We start from the raw sequence: 18,402 nt of genomic DNA, 5'->3' as shown, positions 1-18,402 counted from the left end.
GCTGCTGTGAGGAATGGTGTTCGTAGATTTTCTTAACGTATGTGTCATTACTAGAACCAACAAAAAGGGGTTTTAAATTTACTGCAAAGCACATAAAAACCAACCCACTTGTTTCAGTTAAGTCCTTCCTGAGAATCGCGCTTACTAACCGATAAACATATAGCCAGCCATCAGTAAACAAATTCATTACGTAGCTACAATTAATTATTCATGCAATAAAATTGTAAATCACATTGCAAAGTATTTTCGATTTGAAGCCAATATCGAAATCTTAGTGTCGGCCTAAACTTTAATCTCCTGACCTTCGGCCTCTCTGCATCGAATCATCATATTTGTGTTTTGTGCGCAACCATCCACAGTGAGTCTTCTTGTCACACATCGTGTCGTTAAACGGCAAGGAAACTCAGCGTCTGTACAGTTTCGCGCTGGACAAAGGTAAGTTTAATCACTCTTTGCTTCACAAATTACTCGCTGACTTCGTTACTACTGATTTACCGGTAGGGCTACTAACACAAGAATTTAAGGTGAAAAGTTTGCTAAATACTGATAAATAGCCTGAAGAGCGCAGTTATTCACAATGACAGTGAGACTTGGATAGGGTTAGGGATTAAATTTAACATAAAAAACTCGGTTTTTAGCTTGATTTTATTATTATAAAACCTTAGCCCAATTCTAAAAGCCCTAACCGTCAGCTTTTTTTTGGACAAATTAGAAATATTTGCGAATGCTCTTTGCGTTGCTTTACGGTATTTAACTTGTGTACTGTGAGTCCGTACGTTAGTAAATCTACCTGATTTACCGCGTTTACGATCGTAGTAGGGTTATGACAATAGTATAAATTGTTAAATATGCTTAATAATTGAGAAATTTGGTCTGTGATCCTGTGGTAGAACCATAAAACATGTGAACGTTCTCAACTGTGTCCAGGATCAAGTATATGAACTTAGCTGCGTTTGTCTGGGCCCATTCACACACTGATATTGAATTAAAAGGGGAAAAAATAACTGCTGTTTAACGCATTGCAACCATTGCAACATACTTGCTAACTGATCACTCCCGTCCGTACAATCATTGTTTATGTCCCTAATCTGATGTCTTTCCACGCACTCCGAGTTGTTACAACGGAAAAATCCATCCTCAGGCCTGCAAGAGTTGTCCCGGCGCGGAAACTTCATTGTATGTTCCAGGTAATAATCGATGGTTGATTGACCTTTAAAGCGTTATAAAGAAAGTAGTGTAACTTGTTTTACTCATATTACTTTGTATTCTGCATGTACAGTTTAACAGAATATGTTTGGTTCAAAAAACATCCAATAGTTTTCCATTTTTTAATCAATAGTTGGATAAAATACACCGTTTTGCATTGTTATTTAACTTTTATTTAAATAGAATATTAAAATAACCTATTACAAAACTGTAGCACAATTTCAAGTGGTTCTCTTTAATTAATGTACTACACGACTCCTTTATAACTTCGATATGTATTAAAAGAACAAACCTTGACATTCCCAAATGAATAAAGCAAGAACCGTCGCAAACCATTGGCAATTCATTTTACAGTTTCTTCTGCAAAAGAGCTCTTCTTCAACTAGATTGAAATTGGCTTGTCTTATTGTTGCAAAACTAACGGCATGGAAATTACGTTTAAAGATGCAGTTACTTACAAGGCGGTCACACAACATACTTTAAAAGTTGTCTGTTTTAGGGATTTAACGTTCATTGCACGTTTTCAGTTTCGACTCGTGCGCTTAGCGTAGTTTCGAAATTGGAAACATGATATGATATCAAAACTAAACGTGGTAACATTTTTGTTCGTTTTATGTAACTCCGTTTTTTCTTTGTTGATTGTACCTTTTGTGAAGACAACATATATCTAGTGTATTACTACTTAATAGTGTGTTAAGTCAGGAATGAACAAACGCCTGTCCGTGATATGTTACCAAACCATACCAGACCATTTTGGGGTGATTGACATTACACAAGTTCTTGTAGCGTTAGCCCAAACAGTTTTAAGATTTTTTGGAGCAACCAAGGTACTAATAAAATTCAAAAAATCCAATTCTGATCACACATATTTTATGACTACAAATAGAAAAAATGTACAAGTTACTATTTATTCCCAAAAGTATAAAAATGAGTCATTCAAAAACGAAGTCTGACGCATTATTAGTGAACCGGGCCATTGTTTACTATTGCAACAACTTTACGAAACGTGTCGCTGGTCAGAGAAGTAGTTTAATGTAATGTTTTTTCCAACTTTGATCAGGCTAAAATAAAAACCAGGACGTAACAAGTTTGGTTTGTTGCTTTAACCAGCTAAAATTCTATGGTTTCTAAATTATAAGCTTTTTAGCACAAATTATCCAAAAACCGAAAGTAAAGGTTGTTCCGCATATAACAAAACTCAGTTCACATCTGAATTCTAAAAGTGCATGCTTGACAGAAATCTCAATGCTGAACTACAGGGCTTTTAGGCGGGTTTTGCCATCATTTTAAACATTATACTTGTCTCCAACGAACTCTCCAAAACCAATTTTCAAAAGAATTTCAACACGCACTGAACAAATCTTCTACCATATAAACTTTCACCGTACATCCAAGCTAACATAACTACTGCAAGTGCAAGGAAGTGCTACTTTTTTTGTAAGTGTGCAATCCCAAACAACCTAAAAACATACCCCCGCAGCAAACGAATATCGCCCCATACCAATCAATTCCCGGTACGCCATCGAGGCATTCAGTTAGTGTTGTACCGAAAAACAAGTCTAACTACATTAGAACTGGAAATTTGGATTTCAATTACTAGTACTTTGAAGATTTGCACCATTATACATTAGTCTGGGCAGCATTTTTCGTTTGACAAGGCATTTCTTTATACACGACCTAAAAAAGCCCTACCCTTTTAACATCTTGCTGGAGCTCGAAAACGAATCTTGGATATATAACAGCTTTTGAAGAACGCATAGAGCAGGGGTTCTTAAACTTTTTCGGCCGTGCCCCACTTGACACTATTTATTTATTCTCACGCCCCCCTAAAAAACGTTAGCACTGATGATGCTTGTCTTGTCTTTTGAAAACGCGCGCACAGAGCCACGTTGCCAGTATTCTTTGAGCGCGCATAGAGCCACAGTGCCAGTATTCTTGTAAACTACGCATATGTTGCCCAAAAAATGTTGATGCACTAAAAGTCAAGGCAATCTCTAATGCGAAATTGCGAACAAATAAAGAATGTGCAGCCGACTATATAGTACAGGGGTCACCAAACTACGGCCCACGATCCCATTTTTTAGGTTTGCCAAAACGTATTGATAACTTTGTTACTGTCAAAAATTAATCTAATCCTTACGAAAGTTTACTGTTACGACATGTAAAATTAATATTACCGACTTTCATAGGATTGCAACGCCCAGGATTGATCCAAAGCCAGTTTATTACGTCACAGACAAAACAAAAAGTGTTAATTGTGCACAAACAATTGCCTTATTGTGTTACTTGTGACGTAATATACAAACATTCCTTGTAATATGAGACTAACTATACAATTTAACAGATTTTAAATAGGCTTTTTAGAAAGACCATATATCTTTGCGCCCCCATAACATTCGCCTCGTGGGCTAAGCTTGAGAAGACGGCACCAGGGCTTGTAAACTATGCGGCAGGCGCGAATTAGTATTAAACATATCCGGCCGGCAGCGCAGAAAAGTTTCGAAATCAGTGCCGACATAATTCCAATGCATTCATTTACAATTGTTGCAAGTGAAAACTTTGCAGCCAGATTGTGCTGCGCCCCCCTTGCGAACCCTTCACGCCCCCCTCGGGGGGCGCGCCCCCCAGTTTAAGAACCCCTGGCATAGAGGGTGATTAGCACTGGGAAATATTAACAACGCTTCACTGTATGAAACACGAAAGTAGTCACACAAAATGATTTATGTACACACATTCCAATTGGAAAACTTATCTGACAACGCCACAAACGTATTTTTTCTCTTTTCATTTTCTTGAAAAGTATGGAAATCTTAATAAGTAAACCTGGTTTGTTCAGTTGCTGTTGTCAGTTCTACATTCGCAAAGCAGGGTTGTTGGCTGTTTGTAAAGTTGACAACGTGGCAACCTTTGACTTGGAGTTTTGTTGTTGGTTGTTGTTTTCGAGATGGGATTATCGGTCACAAACAAGTTCGCGCAAAATGGGAAACCAAAATTGTCTGACGCCACCCTCTCGCACACACATCAGGTAAAAGATTAGAACACCCTGAGAAACAACAAAACTACCATGAGCAACGTTAAAAAGTATTATTTCACTACATTAAGCCGTTCTTTTCGGACACTTCTTTAAAAACTAAATTATAGATCGTTATAGAAGTATAGAGTATTCATAAAAAAGTTGAAATGAACGTAAAACAGCAATTTATTTTTGGGTAGTAATTAAAAAAAAATCAGCTAAGTTCTTATTATACGTCAAAAATGTGAGGTAAGAACATCGCAATTTGTTGACCCCAGTCGCTCCAACCTCACCTTGAAAACAGTTACCACTATCGTTATATTGGACAGATTAAAACCGATGTAACTTCAGAGGGCTCTTCACTGTTTTTGGTTTATGTGGTTGTTCTTAAATTAAATCAAAAATATTCGCACAAAAGTTGTAGCGGCAATAAGCATAAGTGAGTTGCGCGACAGTCTTTAAATGAATTGTTACCTGTGTTGCTGATGCAATTGAGAATATCCATGACATTATAGTAAGATAAACCGGATCGTCAGCCAACATCATAAAGAACGCAAGGATCCATACCAAACCAAGCATGGCGCCGGTTGTCATAGCAATTGGAAAATGTCTAATGGCATTGCGGGAAAGGGTCTAAAAATGGTCAACAATTCAATTCCCAAGGCAGGTAAGCATTTTGGAGCAATTCACAGTTCTTCTGATCTGTTTTGGACATGTTCGGTTTTGGGGTTTAAAAACCATAAAAACCGAACAGGAAATTATTTAAAGTTTTTCTTCTCGAACCAGAAATAAATAAGCCAGTATATTAGTATAAAACATGACGTTCTCATGACACAAGTTGCAGTCGAAACGTCATGTTTTTTACTAGTATACTGGCTTGTTTGTTTCTGGTTGGGATTTTTAAAACCGTAATTTGTGTACCTTTTTGGCGATAGTAAATGTTGTACGCCTATTTTTCGTGTCAGGGCAACTAATATGCATTAAATTGGCTTCTCTTACGCTTTCAGCAGTGATCGATTTAAAGATCAAAACAAACACCACGATGTTGTGCAACAGAATTGTTCCCACCGGAAGAAGAAACGAGAAATAAAGTGAGTAGCCTTTGATCCAACACATGTTTTCAGCAAGAAACGATTCAGCAAACGGCAAAGACGTAGCTAGACAAAAAGTGAACAAATAAAATCCACTTATCAAGAGGTTATTATATAATATAGGCTGAATACCTCGATCTGATCCTTTACCACATACAGATAAAACATTTGGTACTGGTTTGGTGGCTTCTATTATTCCGACATTTAGTGCAACTATTATTGTTGGAAGTCCAAACGCAAATGCGCAAGCTTTTCGTAGATAATGTCGTTTGAACTGATGAAAAACCTAAAACGCAACATTTATTTTGACCAATGCCAATATAGCCCAGCGAATCTTTTTTCTTTTTAAATTTACTGATAGTTTTCGGCACAAACTCGGTAACAAACTACTAAAACCGATGTAAGGATGATTTAGGAAACAAACGAAAATTACCTTGACGAGGCCTGAGTACAGAACATTGGCGTACACAGCCATCCAGCACCAAGCACTTAAAAGGAAATATTGCAGCAATATGGCAGTGACGATACATCTATCTTCGTTAATTCGATTTTCGATGCCAACCATAAAAATGAAATAGACGACAGCAAGGACGACACAAAGTATAATGAGAACCTGCATCGGTGTACGTTTTCTTAATTCTCTGTCCAAATAAACAATTTTATTTTGGTGGCCTTTTAGTAACGTTTTTTAATGGGCAATTTTGTTAAATTTGTAAAAGAAAACTAAAAAGTTTAACTCTATAGCTTTAGCGCTTCCCACTGTTGTCCGTATCAACTATAAAGTCATCATACACTTTATTTCATGTCAAATCGCCGAAATAAAAAAATCGAGAACCAGTGTTTTGGTGTTGTTTCTAACACAACAAACTGGGATGTTCTACGATATGCGTAAAATGCACTAAATCACTTAAAGTTTGCTAAATATCGATAGATAGCGCAAAGAGTACTGCTAAATATTTAATAGTAAAAAATAGGTAAAAATATTAACGGTTAGAACTGTTTGGGTTAGGTTTAACGTTTTATGATTAAAAATAACATAAAATCAAACTAAAAAAGTTAGTTTCCAACTATAAATTTGGTTGCTAAACCCATTTCCCTTTAACGGTTAAATTAAATAATTCTGTTCTTCGCGACTCCTGTCGGTATTTAAGTTAGCAAAATTAATGTAAGGTATGATTTTAGTTAGTAACTGTTAGTTGAGGTGAGACGTTTTAAGATAACTGTTTAACTTCAACGATGTGTTTAAAACTTGGATCTCGAGTGCCTAAGAAACCGCAAGACCGTGATGAATAAATTGTCAATAGGTTGGAAACCTTTGCCATTGCTTAAGAATTAATTTCTGGCCGCTTTAGTTGGGTGCTATTTAATAAAAGTAAGTTTTAAATCTTGCAAGATGTTTGTACTCACTTTGAAGCCAATAGAATTACTGCGGTTGCTAAGAGACAGGTGATCGACAATGACGCACAGACGTACGTGACAATTTGTAATGAGATTCGAGGAGGAACATCGTGTATACTCTGAAAAGCGTTTTTATTGCACTAAGTTTTATTTAATTTGACACATTTCTTCGTCACAAAAAAATTTCTTAAATAAGTCATTTCGTTGAAATATAGTGTGCTATTTCGAAATCTTACAAGCTAATTTGTATACCAAAACAACACTTGCAAAAATCACACATTAACATACCACCAAAAGTGCAAAGTTCGTCAGATGGTTGCACCTACATTGGGGTGAATCTGTGTCCGGCACAAGACAACATCCTTCCGTTGACCAATCATTGATTGTAAAATTCCAAAATACGCACGTTTGATTGACAAAATAGGCCTGGTAAAATGAAGTTGAATATTTGTATTTTTATAACTACGATCGTGATATTTTTTGTGAGTGACTAGGTTACCAGCGGAACAATTGATAAACTAGTCGGCTTCTATTTCTACTACGAACCATGCAAATGTAAACTTATAAAAAGTAACTTAGAAAAGAAGTTAGGATCTAAAACTGGAGGCAAGCCGTCTTACGGCATGAACATGAGTTCATGTAAAAAACACTTGGCATTAATTGTTGCAACCTTTACTGTTGAATCGTTCTGAGAAAACCCTGCCGTGGTTGGTTCATCGATATACGTTGTGTTTACGTAATTTGTAAGACCCTCCACGCGATTTCCTTCGATGTTTGCCGAAATCACCTGCGATCGTGAGAATTATTTGACAATGTTTCAGATTCAAATCTTGCCAAGTCGTTAATGACATCTTACCACTCTCGCAGTATCATTTGAATAAAAAAGAATGCTGGAGCTATGGAGTATAAATACAACCCTCACTGCCAGATTGTTGGTTGATCGGCCCCTCAAAACAGCATCTATTGGCACTTTAATCGATGCAGGGGAGTACAGCTGCCCTCTTGCGTTGTAGAGTTTGGGTCGGTATGCAACAGCTTTTTGTTGTTTTGCTATATTAAGTACCTGCAAACTTTGTCATTATATTTTTTCTTTGTGATGCCCTGAACTTAAATGTGTTTCCTTCTTAAGCCGAGTTTCTTATTTTTATATGTAAAGAAGTGAAGATCGTCGGTTGGAACGGAAACTTACCCTTGCCGCAACGTTTGGAGTCAAGACGTCCAATGTTTGGTTTGAAAGCGCCGGTACACGGTAAGCTAGCAAAGTTAGTGATTCAATAAGAGCCGACTGGTTAACAATCCCTGTACTCCGATTGAACATCTGAAAACTGCTCACGTGGTCACCAATGGCAATCACGCTTCGGTACGAAGACTGAGTAATCTGAATTTTGATGTACGGTTTATCCCACTCAAATCAGATTGAATATTGAACTGAGGTGGCTATTGTGTCGTGTACAATTTTCCTTCAGTTTACATTTTCACATGTTGTTAAGTTTAGATAATCCAATACTTTTTACTCTTGCTTACCTCAACGTTTGTTGAAACTGAACTGATAGACAGCACAAAATTGACAGTTGAGATCACATCTTCTTCGTTCAAGACATCAGCATCTGAAGTTCTAATATCAAGCTCCACTAATACTTGTTGCAGTTCAGTTTCGTTAATTACTGTCACATCATTCTAAAAGGGGAATCATATAAATTTGGTAAAAAGTAAGCAGTAGGCCTACTTGTTACTTAAGCATATTTATAACGGTTTTGCTTTCTATATAGCTTTACCATTAGTATAGTGTCGGTAATGGACATGTTTCGGCATGGTATTACCACCAACAAAGAAATAATAAAGTTTCCCTCATAAAATCCATCTGCCGTTTGACTTTCAACGCATGGAACTGATGCCAAAGGTTGACCTATATCAAGCAAACAGGGTAAATTCCAGAAAAAGGAATCATAAATATGAAACAAACCTGTAAAAGTGCAGCGTTCTGTAGAATAAGCGACCAATCTCGTAAGAGTGTTCAAAAACTGAAAGTTCATTTCGTCCTTGTTTATCGTTGTTGCTACGCAGCTAACTGCACAAAACATTATTGTTCAATAATGCCACTTTTGTTCTGGATTCAATTATATTGTTGTGGTTTGATTTATCCCAATGTTAAAAAAAACTATATAAAGCATGAGTCCATAATCAATTATATAGTAAGCGGGCATTAATATAAGCCACATATAGGCCAAAACAGTGTGGACTGTTGAGTTAAGTTTATTTTGCTCGGTGAAATAATCGCAGTAACACAATTGCATTGGGACGTTAGGACGTCGAGACTGGGGGGAATCGTGGGTGGAACCAGTCAAGTTGGCATCTAATCTAACCACCCGCATCAGTTTGTGACAACCCACATGATGACCATGGGAACGGTGACATATTGAAGTTGGTGTTTTGGTAGAGAGCTACACGTTGTTTTTACCTGTGCATTCAGATTGCTTGATGCTTTCGGATGAAGCTCCACAAACAGGACGCTGATTGCATTGTCCAAGGCAACCTAAAAGTAATTAAGCTTTTAATTCACAGCAGATTTAAAATCAAAAATTGTTATGGAACGAACAAGTTAATTTCTTTGGTGAGACTCAGCAAAAAAATGATAAAACAGTAACGCTTTACCTAAAATGGAGACCGGTTCAGAAAAATCTGTTAACTCGGATGTGAATAATACGTTTCTTAAGCGAATCGCAACTTCGTAAGAACGATTTTGTGGCAAGGGTCCGTTGCACACCTCTAGTTCATCTCTCTTGCATGTCTGGTCCTGACCTGGATTTTTTAAATGTTTAAACGTTCTACATCGCGCTTGGCGTCGAATCTAGAAATTGTGTTATCTTATTGACTGCTCCATTACAAACTCACACCTCCTTTTTTAATAAAATAGGGGTATCCGATAAAACCAACAAGCAACATGGCTACTCAAGTAAAAAAATACTTTAGGGTTAATTCTAAATTTTAACTCCGAACACAACATTGAAGTATTTCAGTAGAGTCACTACTTGACTTTAATCATTATTCATTTACTCATTAGATATTGCTTGCACTTACCAACGATAAAACGTTCATTATCGGGATCGAGATTTCTACGTTTTCGTGCCGATGAGGAGCAAGACAAGGATGCAGCAACATACAGACCAATCGGGTCCTGTGTAATAGATGTTGCCCATACACCTATTTCCGTATCTAAAACCAGGCGCACATTGTCTTCTATAGAAGTACATATATGTAGTTTGCGAGTACTGACCTACTTGGTGTTTTTTCATATATTTTTTTAGAAGAAATCAAACGCATCCTGTATATGACCTTATGGTAGTATATGCCCAGCAACTTTGTTACTGTTTGAGGTAAACTTTAGAAGGTTGGTGTTATTTTGTATTTGTATCACGAAAACGTGTCTATATTCCATCTGGACCATTAACAGCAACTTGTAGGCCTATGCTCACCTGTATGATCCGCACCTACTTCTTTGACAACTAAATCTAAAACCGAACTATGGGCATCATTTGAGACGAACAAACGTGTAAGTAAGAGGCAGGGGTGCTGGATGGCAAACGCGTGCTCTCTTAGGCGCCCAGGAAGCTGTTGACTCACCTCGACATCGGGTCTCACTCCACGTATTGGTTGTAGCACTGTGTGAACAAATCGAATTTGTCGCATCAGACTTTGCATAAAAATGAACAGTGACACTCAGTAATGGTTAGTAAGGCTACCTTGACTTTGCTGAGTGGTAAATTTGATCGTTGCAGTTGTTGGTAATGTAGTTGAAGTTGTGTTTGTTGTTGTAGTCGGTATTGTGGTCGAAGTCGTTGCGTTTGTTGGCAGTGTTAATTTTGTCGTGGATGTTACTGGAAACGTGTTTACCGACGTCGTTGTTGACAAGGTTGTAGTTGGTAATGGTATAGTTGAGGTTAATATAGCTTCTGTTGTAGTAGTCTGCTCGACGGCTGTTTTAACATCAACATACGAATAATATTTCTGTGATATGAGCATGCCCAATTAGAAAGTTCAAACTACAGGGACACGTATTATTACAAAACAACAAGCAAATATTTTTGTTATTTTTTTGTATTATCGTTACCAGATGCAGCAGTGGTTGCTGTAGTTGTAACTGCGTTGCTATATCCAACAGACGTATTTGCCATCACAGAAAATACAAAAGTTCTAAAAAATAAACATTTGTACACTTAACGTAGCACAGGAAACCGTCCATGTAAGTCCGCTCAGCAACTTAATCAGCGTTTTAATCCAATTCCACGGGTTTTTCACAATTTCAACGAAAAAAACGACACACTATAAACGTAACCTGTTGTATTAAATCAATATTATCAACCATTGCATGCTTTGTAGCACACTAGTAAGCAGTGAGAGACTTTAAAGCACCACAGGAAATGATAGCTTTGCTACCTCTGGGAACAAACTGCAGGTTGAAATAATAACGCTAAATCAAAGTGTAGTTTTGTAGCGCGCCAACACCAAAAAGGCGGGGGAGCACCGCATAAATAAATGAAAAAAGGCCCATATGCGGAAATAATCACCCAAGGCGGGAAGCCTTTATCTATGACATACCTAGAAGCTGACAGAATATCTGTAGTATACTTTGTTTGATCACCCGGTAATGCAACTGTAACGTTGTAGCACGTTAGATCAAGCACTCTTATGCATTCAGAGGTATCTTGGCTGAAAAAGGAAACAGTTGCGTCAGCTTGATGATTGCTATAAATACACGCTTCCTTATCAGAACTCCAAATATTACCTTATAGTGAGCACGTTAAATAGTACTAATCCCTTTAGTGGTGTTGCATGGGAAAGAGTCACAGTAAAAGTATTGTTTGCGTTTAAAAACAAGAAGAGAGTTGGTGGATCGGGTACTAGAACAGGGACAAAATAGCTATTAATTAAAACACTTGTTTCGTTACAAAAGTAGCTTTTTATATTTTCAATACAAACCGTCTTCGGCAGTTTGTGCTTTCACTGTAACACCGTCACTTTCTCCAGCAGTTGTTATGGCCAAGACTTGCACGTTGTAAGTTGTGTAAGGTTCTAGCCCCGTCATTTCGTACAAAGTAACAGAAATGCCGACGGTCAATGACATTCCTGGTCCCCACATAATCCTTAAAATAATTATTGATAAGTTACAGCTAATGAAACTTTGTTGCAGTTTCCTTGCCGCCATCGACATTTTTGATTTTAGTGTTACTAATTGCCGTTTTTATCTGATGTTTTTGCTCTAATTAAATTTCAAAAAGACGTCGTGTTAAAAAAATGGATGCAGCAAAAATAATACAAGCTTTGTGCACAGTTAGCAGTTAATATAAAGCATTAAACTAAACAATAAAGCATTAAAACCGGGGGCAGTACAATAATCGTAAAATAATAAAAAAATAAAAAACTGTACGACAGTCGACAACTATATCAACCCGTCACTTATACTTGTAGCCAGTTATAAAGCCGTCAGGGGTTGAAGGCACATCCCATTGTACGGTGACAGTTGTAGTTGTAATTGCCAAAACTACAAGGTTTGTTACATTGCCTGGAATTCCTTGCTCGGTAGTAAAATTTCTTGTTATATTCGGTCCGACACCTGCACCAGTGCTTACAGTAATCTGTACAAAAACGGTAACGAAGTTGTCATATCGGTGTTGGCAAGAATAAACTTATCCAATGACGTCCTACAGAGCAATTTTCCGTTTACATAGTGAATACTTACTCTAATCAAGTAGGATGAAGATGGGCTTAAACTAGTTATTGCAGTAGCGCTGGGACTTGCAATGAATGGACCGGCCGGATTTGCAACTAGACGATATTCCAACAGGTATGCAAAAACTCCAGTGACCACAGCCGGTGGATCGTAGCTTACTACAACCCCCGTACTACTTGACGTAAGGACAACATTCCTAACAGCTTCAAGAGGAACTGCAAAGTCATGTGAAAAAACATTGTTAATTATATGGTGCAAGGTTGACTGGCCTGCAGAACTGGCAGATACAACTGACAACAAATCATAATGTTTGCACAGATCTGTTATTCTGTACACTAAGAAACATATTTGTAAAAGAAATAAATTCATTTTGGCTTTCCAAATATTTCATAACCTTTAAATAAAAGCAAAAACTTGCGTTCTAATCGTTTTTGGGTCACAAATATATATACCGCCTTCATTAGTTCGTTGAGAAGCAACTGTTCCTAAGTTTTCTCCAATAGCATTCCGAGAAAAAACGGTAATGTGATAGTCAGTGTAAACCTCTAATCCTTGGACGACAAAGGAGGTGGTTGTTGCTGTTAAGTTAGGAGACGAATTCTCACCAGACGCAGAAATCCAAGAAACCCTGTCATAAAAAAAAACAGTTCAGTTTGTGGTTCTATTCCTCTTTAAGGTGTATAATTAACTATTAAGTTTTTTTTCAGATATTTTAACCACTTCATATTATCGCCCACCTGTAGGCAGTAATTATTCCATTAGGAGCAACCGGTTCAACCCAATTTACTGTGATTGATTTTTTAGTAGTTGTAAACGTTGGTGTTGCCACAAGCCCAGGTATGTCTTCGTCCGTTGTTGCGGTAACCGATGTTTTGGGACCTCTGCCGACCAAAGTGGATACTGTAACCTAATAAAAAATATTGTTTTCACAAAAACTTTCGTGCTCTGTTATTGCCCTGTACCAAATGCCATGGCAAAAAACGCCTATGAACAAAACACGGCTTCAATTTGGGATGCATCTCATTGCATGCAACTGTTATAATTGAAGACTTTTCGAGGATCCAATATTTAAACAATAGAAATTAAATGTGTTTCCAACTGAACTTTATATTTGTTGTTATTTTGTCTTTCCAACCGAATTTGATAAATGTTAACTAATTTTGTTCATTTGACTTGTGGCAACTTTCATGGTCTTGCACCTATGGTCTGTTTAGGAGTTAATTTTACTTTGAAAGTGTAGTTATGTCAAATATTGCATGTGAGTTCTATCATAGTTTATCATGTTTATCAGTCGTTGGTTTATGATTTCATATGAATGAAAAAAGTTTACATTGGACTTAGAACAAGCTATACATCGAAACATGTGTTATGTGTAGGGTAACTTGTGCACTTACCTCAAACGTGTAATCCGTTGCAGGGATTAATCCAGTTATAGTTTGCATCAAATTACTGCTGCTGACAGTTTGAGACGATGTGGTACCGGTTACAAAGAATCGAACCTCGTACGAAAAGTCCCCAGTTACAGGGATTGGTGCAGCGTAGCTGATAACGACTTGCGTGGCGCTGGCCGCAACATTCGGTGCCTTCACTCCACTGGTAGGAGCTGCATGCACAACAAAGGCACTGCCGGATTAAGGGTCTTCTGGCCTGTAGGCACATTTTATAAGTGGCCCGAAAATCAGGGTTGCCAACTAAAAAATTAGAATTATATCAGTGTTGCCAAATCATTGTCACAAAGAGTGTTGTAACAACGTGGCCTGGATTTTTGACTGACCTGTAGGCACGTGTCTACTTTCTCTAATGGTTAATCCAGCACTGAACAAAGGGATAAAAAAACTGACGAAAAAAAACACTCATTCAAAAGCGTCTCCTATACTAAAGAGACGGCGGATTTTTACCTGCTTCTGGCGTGCTTACAATCGCGGGAGCGCTGGGACTGCCTGTTCCTCCCCCGGTAGTTGCGGTTACAGTTACTCGGTACGTTCGGAAAGCCCGGAATCCAAAAAGCTGTAAGGATGCTCTACGGGTAACGTTAACTGAACCGGAATGAATCGATTCCTCGAAAACGATGTGGTTCTAAATTGTTTTGTAAAATGAAAACAATATTTGCGTGAGCTTTGTGTCAATAAAAATATCGAACAAGAGCAAACAAGGAAAAAAACTGCCACGTTTCTGGTCTTGTACATACTGACTCTTGTTATTGGGGCTGGTACACAATGAAAACCCTTAATTCAAGGCTACTTGTCAAATTTATGCACACATTTTTTATTTGTATTTGGCCCCTTGGGCTTAATCGCTACTGATGTAACGTAGCCCGAACAAACATGTTTAGAGGCCAAAAAATGTTTCATTTTTTTAAGGGATCTTACTCCGAATGACGCACTTACTTAATACAAATTAGTTTGAGAGTTATAGGAGCGAAAATAAGCATGTTTAATTTTTACTGGAGGAAGGGTCTACTAGCTTTCCCTGTCTTTGCCAATACTATTGGCGTTTATATAGGTGGGTACAGTCAATGCTCTTCTCAGTCGTTCCACCATTAGTATAGGTTTATGTACATGACCTTAAAAATTATATTTTGCCGATAAGTAAATTATTTTTTCCACGCACAAATGTGATAAGCACTTACAAGAGTTTCATAGTTAACGGTGTAATAAGACAAAATTCCATTCAGCTTTGAAGGTTGCACCCATCTAACAACGAGGGACGAACTTGATAGAGGGACCAGGGCTACCGATCTGGGTGCGGTTGGCGCTAAAAGTAACGGCAATATGTTCAAAAAAGTTAATTAGAGTTTTTAAAGCTGCGTACTGGTAGCTAACAGGGTGAATCGTGTTTTTAAAGTCTAAACGTTATCATTAAAGAATATCATCATTAACAAACCTGCTTCTTGAGTGAGAATCACGCAAGTGGACCTCGGATCCTGGATAGCTGGAATAACACCTATCACCTCTACAGTTACTGTATAACTGGTGAAGACATCAAGTCCTGTAAACGTTGTCTCCGTTGAACCAACTTGGAATTGGTGGTTGACATCGCCAGCCAATGAACTGTATGTAACTGCGTATCCCTATGAAAACAATAGTTTGTTAACTGCAGCAGTTAGAGAAAAAGAAACAAAATGGATACAATTGCCTCCTGAAATCACTGACCGAAATCAACCCGTCCACATGGTTGTGCTGCCACATTACAGTAAAAGTATCGCTTGCTGAGCTCGAGCAAGTAGCTTCTATGGTGACAAGAGCTGAAAACACAAGCGATCATATAAGCTTTTTCGGGAACATAATTCCCAAACATAATGTTAATGTGACTATCAATCTTTTTTACACAACATAGCATTTAAAAACAACTTACGTATGTTACAAATTTCTCCAACCCACAACGAAGGACAAGCACAAGTAAAATTAAAAGCAGCGTCACTACAAGTTCCGCCAGAAAAACATGGGTTGGAGTCGCAGCTATCTCCGTCTGTAAAATATGTTATGTGGTAATATCAATTAGAGAGAGAAACACTGGGAATTAAAAATATAACTTAATTACTACCAATTGCGAAAAATTTAGCACGATTAAACTCGATATAAGAGTAAAAAAGCCAGTGTATGACTCATACAGTATGAGTAAAACGTCACGTTTCGTCCAATTTATCAGACGAACTGCAAAGACTCAATAAAGACAAAAAAACTTGATAGTAACGATTACGCATTTCAATCAACGAATTTTGTTACAGCTTGAGTTTGCTTTAAACATCTTGTTTGAGTTTTAACAAATCGGTATATTATAAGCATACCCGTTTCGTAAACCAACAAAAATCCCCTGCCGGTAGAAAAGTTGTTTGTCTCAAAACTAACCCAGACCAACCCCGAAGTTAGAGTGTTACTCCACACAATAGGTGTTTGACTACTGCTTACATTCCCTGTCAAGTTTCTTCGACTGTAAGACAATGATGTTTCACATAAACATCAATTATTACATATGCATAAATTCAATATAGGTATGTATAAAAAGGATACTAATATCAAACTAAACAAGCCTTTGAAAAAGGATATATTTGTAGCGACTTCCTTAAATATTACCGTTTGTGACTTGTTGTTGATAATTTGAGTTTAATACTAAGGTAAGCACTTTTGACATTAATAACTTAGGTTGGTAAAAACAAATAAGTAACCTTTTAAATGCTGTAGAAGAAGTTGGTAAATTGCCAAATCCAAACATTAAAACGTCTTCCGGGTTAATGGAAAAAATGTCAACTGTAAAGCGAATGTCTGAAAAAAACATATTTGTACAATATTCGCTTTATAAGGTTCCAACGAACATGTACAAATTTCAATTTCAATTTTATGATTGTACGAGTAACCGACCCCAAATTGACGGTCGCTGTGACCGACCGATTTAAATCGGTATACTGTATTTAATGTAATTTGTTGCCATTTAAGTGTGGTCCCAAGCTCGTTAACACCAAACTTTTATATCGATGTAAAATAGTCTTCTGCAAAAAATAACTACGGTATACTAATTGTCCCTCACCGCCTCTGACACTGTGGTCAAATACCCAATACGCACTAGTCATCGCTTGATAAGGACTTGGAAAATTGGGAGATTGGAATGCCCCTAAACTGTACCGACAAGGGGAGACATCAGTGCGATTAACCGCAAAAGGACAAATGTTTCCTGCATGTAACAACAAGTTGGTTAAGAAACAGGTGTCTAGGTAAGGTAACCAAAGTTTCTGACTTAACACTAGGGTATGTTTCAACGAAGTTATATTTTGTTACGTGATGTAAATTCGATTCAAGATAAATGTTTCAGATAGCCAGACATTTTTTAACAAAAAAATGTTCGCGTAATGGAGTAGGTCGTACCTGCAAATGCAGTCGTAGAAGTCCAACCACCGAACCCTGCGGAGGTTTGGGCTCGAAGACGAAATATGTATTCACGGTAGAGAATAATTTCAAACGCTGCGCCGAAGCTTCCTGTGCTGATGTTATAAATCTGGATAATGAATGAAATCAAGCACTGACATATTAATGCAGCTTTCAGCATACATTTGGCGATTTTTGTGGTGTAAAATACTGGATTTAAAATTCGTTACTGCTAGATAATATATCACTTAAACCAGCAACTTTAAAATGTCATAGATCAACGTAAAAAAAACGTTTTTTTCTTCAAACCAACGACCAGTTAAGAAAACCGTAACGTTATGTCGATGGTTACAACGTAATTTGGCTCACCATTTCTGACTGACAATCTGCTTGCGGACCTAAACCTCGATATCCCGCGCAACTATCAGCCGAACGCATTGTTCCGATCTGGTAGCCAATAGTAATGCCACGGCCTGCTTCAATTGGTGCCGTCCAAGCAAGTGAGATGTGAGATCCTGTGATTGTTGCTGAAAGTGCACTTGGTGCTCGAGGAACTGATAAACAAATTATGTAGGCGGTAACACAAAGTTTCCAAATGAGGTTTCTTTTCGTTTTATCTGTTATGATATATTAGAAAAATGTAAAGCGTTTGAAGATTAGCTGCTTGTAAGGGAAGTAATAGCATTGTTTTATATCATTTCACAATGACTCGTTTTCACAATAGTTGGTAGTTTGAGTTAGGGATCGATTTCAGTGATTAACTTTAAAATTGAATTTGAAGCTGCGCCTACATAGGTTCGATATAATTCTACACCAGCGGTTCCCAAACTGGGGTCCGCGGTCCTTTAGGGGTCCGTGAGGCAATTTTGAGGGGACCGCGAGGCGATTGAAGTAATTCTATAATCTTGTTTGGCTTCAGTTTGTGCCACTAAATAAGTTTAAATCAAAGTAGAATTGAGAATCGACTGTCTCCATTGCTAAACATTGGCCTTTATTGAATGACAACTATAATAAATGCAATTGTTCGCGCACAATTGTAATGTTTTTTGTCCTGTTTGTGATGTCACATGCTGTCTTTGGATGATTATTATGCGCAATTTTGCACAA

At 37.6% G+C, this 18,402-nt stretch overlaps 1 protein-coding gene across 1 annotated transcript; it reads right to left on the bottom strand.

Moving 5' to 3' along the window:
• Positions 1-4,156: 4,156 nt before the first annotated feature.
• On the bottom strand, positions 4,157-5,929 carry LOC145234518 (adhesion G-protein coupled receptor G7-like). Its single transcript, XM_080099265.1, has 5 exons — positions 5,744-5,929; positions 5,443-5,596; positions 5,219-5,376; positions 4,694-4,852; positions 4,157-4,249 (listed from the first exon to the last, which is right to left on the bottom strand). The coding sequence occupies exons 1-5, from the start codon at positions 5,927-5,929 to the stop codon at positions 4,157-4,159; spliced, it is 750 nt and encodes a 249-aa protein (XP_079955391.1).
• Between the last annotated feature and the right edge of the window lie 12,473 nt (positions 5,930-18,402).

The sequence above is a fragment of the Phallusia mammillata genome, chromosome 1, assembly GCF_965637545.1.
Source record: "Phallusia mammillata chromosome 1, kaPhaMamm4.hap1.1, whole genome shotgun sequence".
In the NCBI taxonomy this organism is placed as follows: Eukaryota; Metazoa; Chordata; class Ascidiacea; order Phlebobranchia; family Ascidiidae; genus Phallusia; species Phallusia mammillata.
The sequence above is the reverse complement of the archived record's forward strand: the minus strand, read 5'-3'. Positions and strand labels throughout refer to the sequence as shown.

What these genes read in the sequence shown, in the direction of transcription:
- LOC145234518 (XM_080099265.1), bottom strand. Translation starts at nt 5,929, where the DNA reads ATGCAGGTTCTCATTATACTTTGTGTCGTCCTTGCTGTCGTCTATTTC. An exon ending in TGGTAAAGGATCAGATCGAG is followed by an intron (nt 5,377 to 5,442) that starts GTATTCAGCCTA and finishes CTTTTTGTCTAG; the next exon opens with CTACGTCTTTGCCGTTTGCT. An exon ending in CAATTGCATCAGCAACACAG is followed by an intron (nt 4,250 to 4,693) that starts GTAACAATTCAT and finishes GTTGTTTCTCAG; the next exon opens with GGTGTTCTAATCTTTTACCT.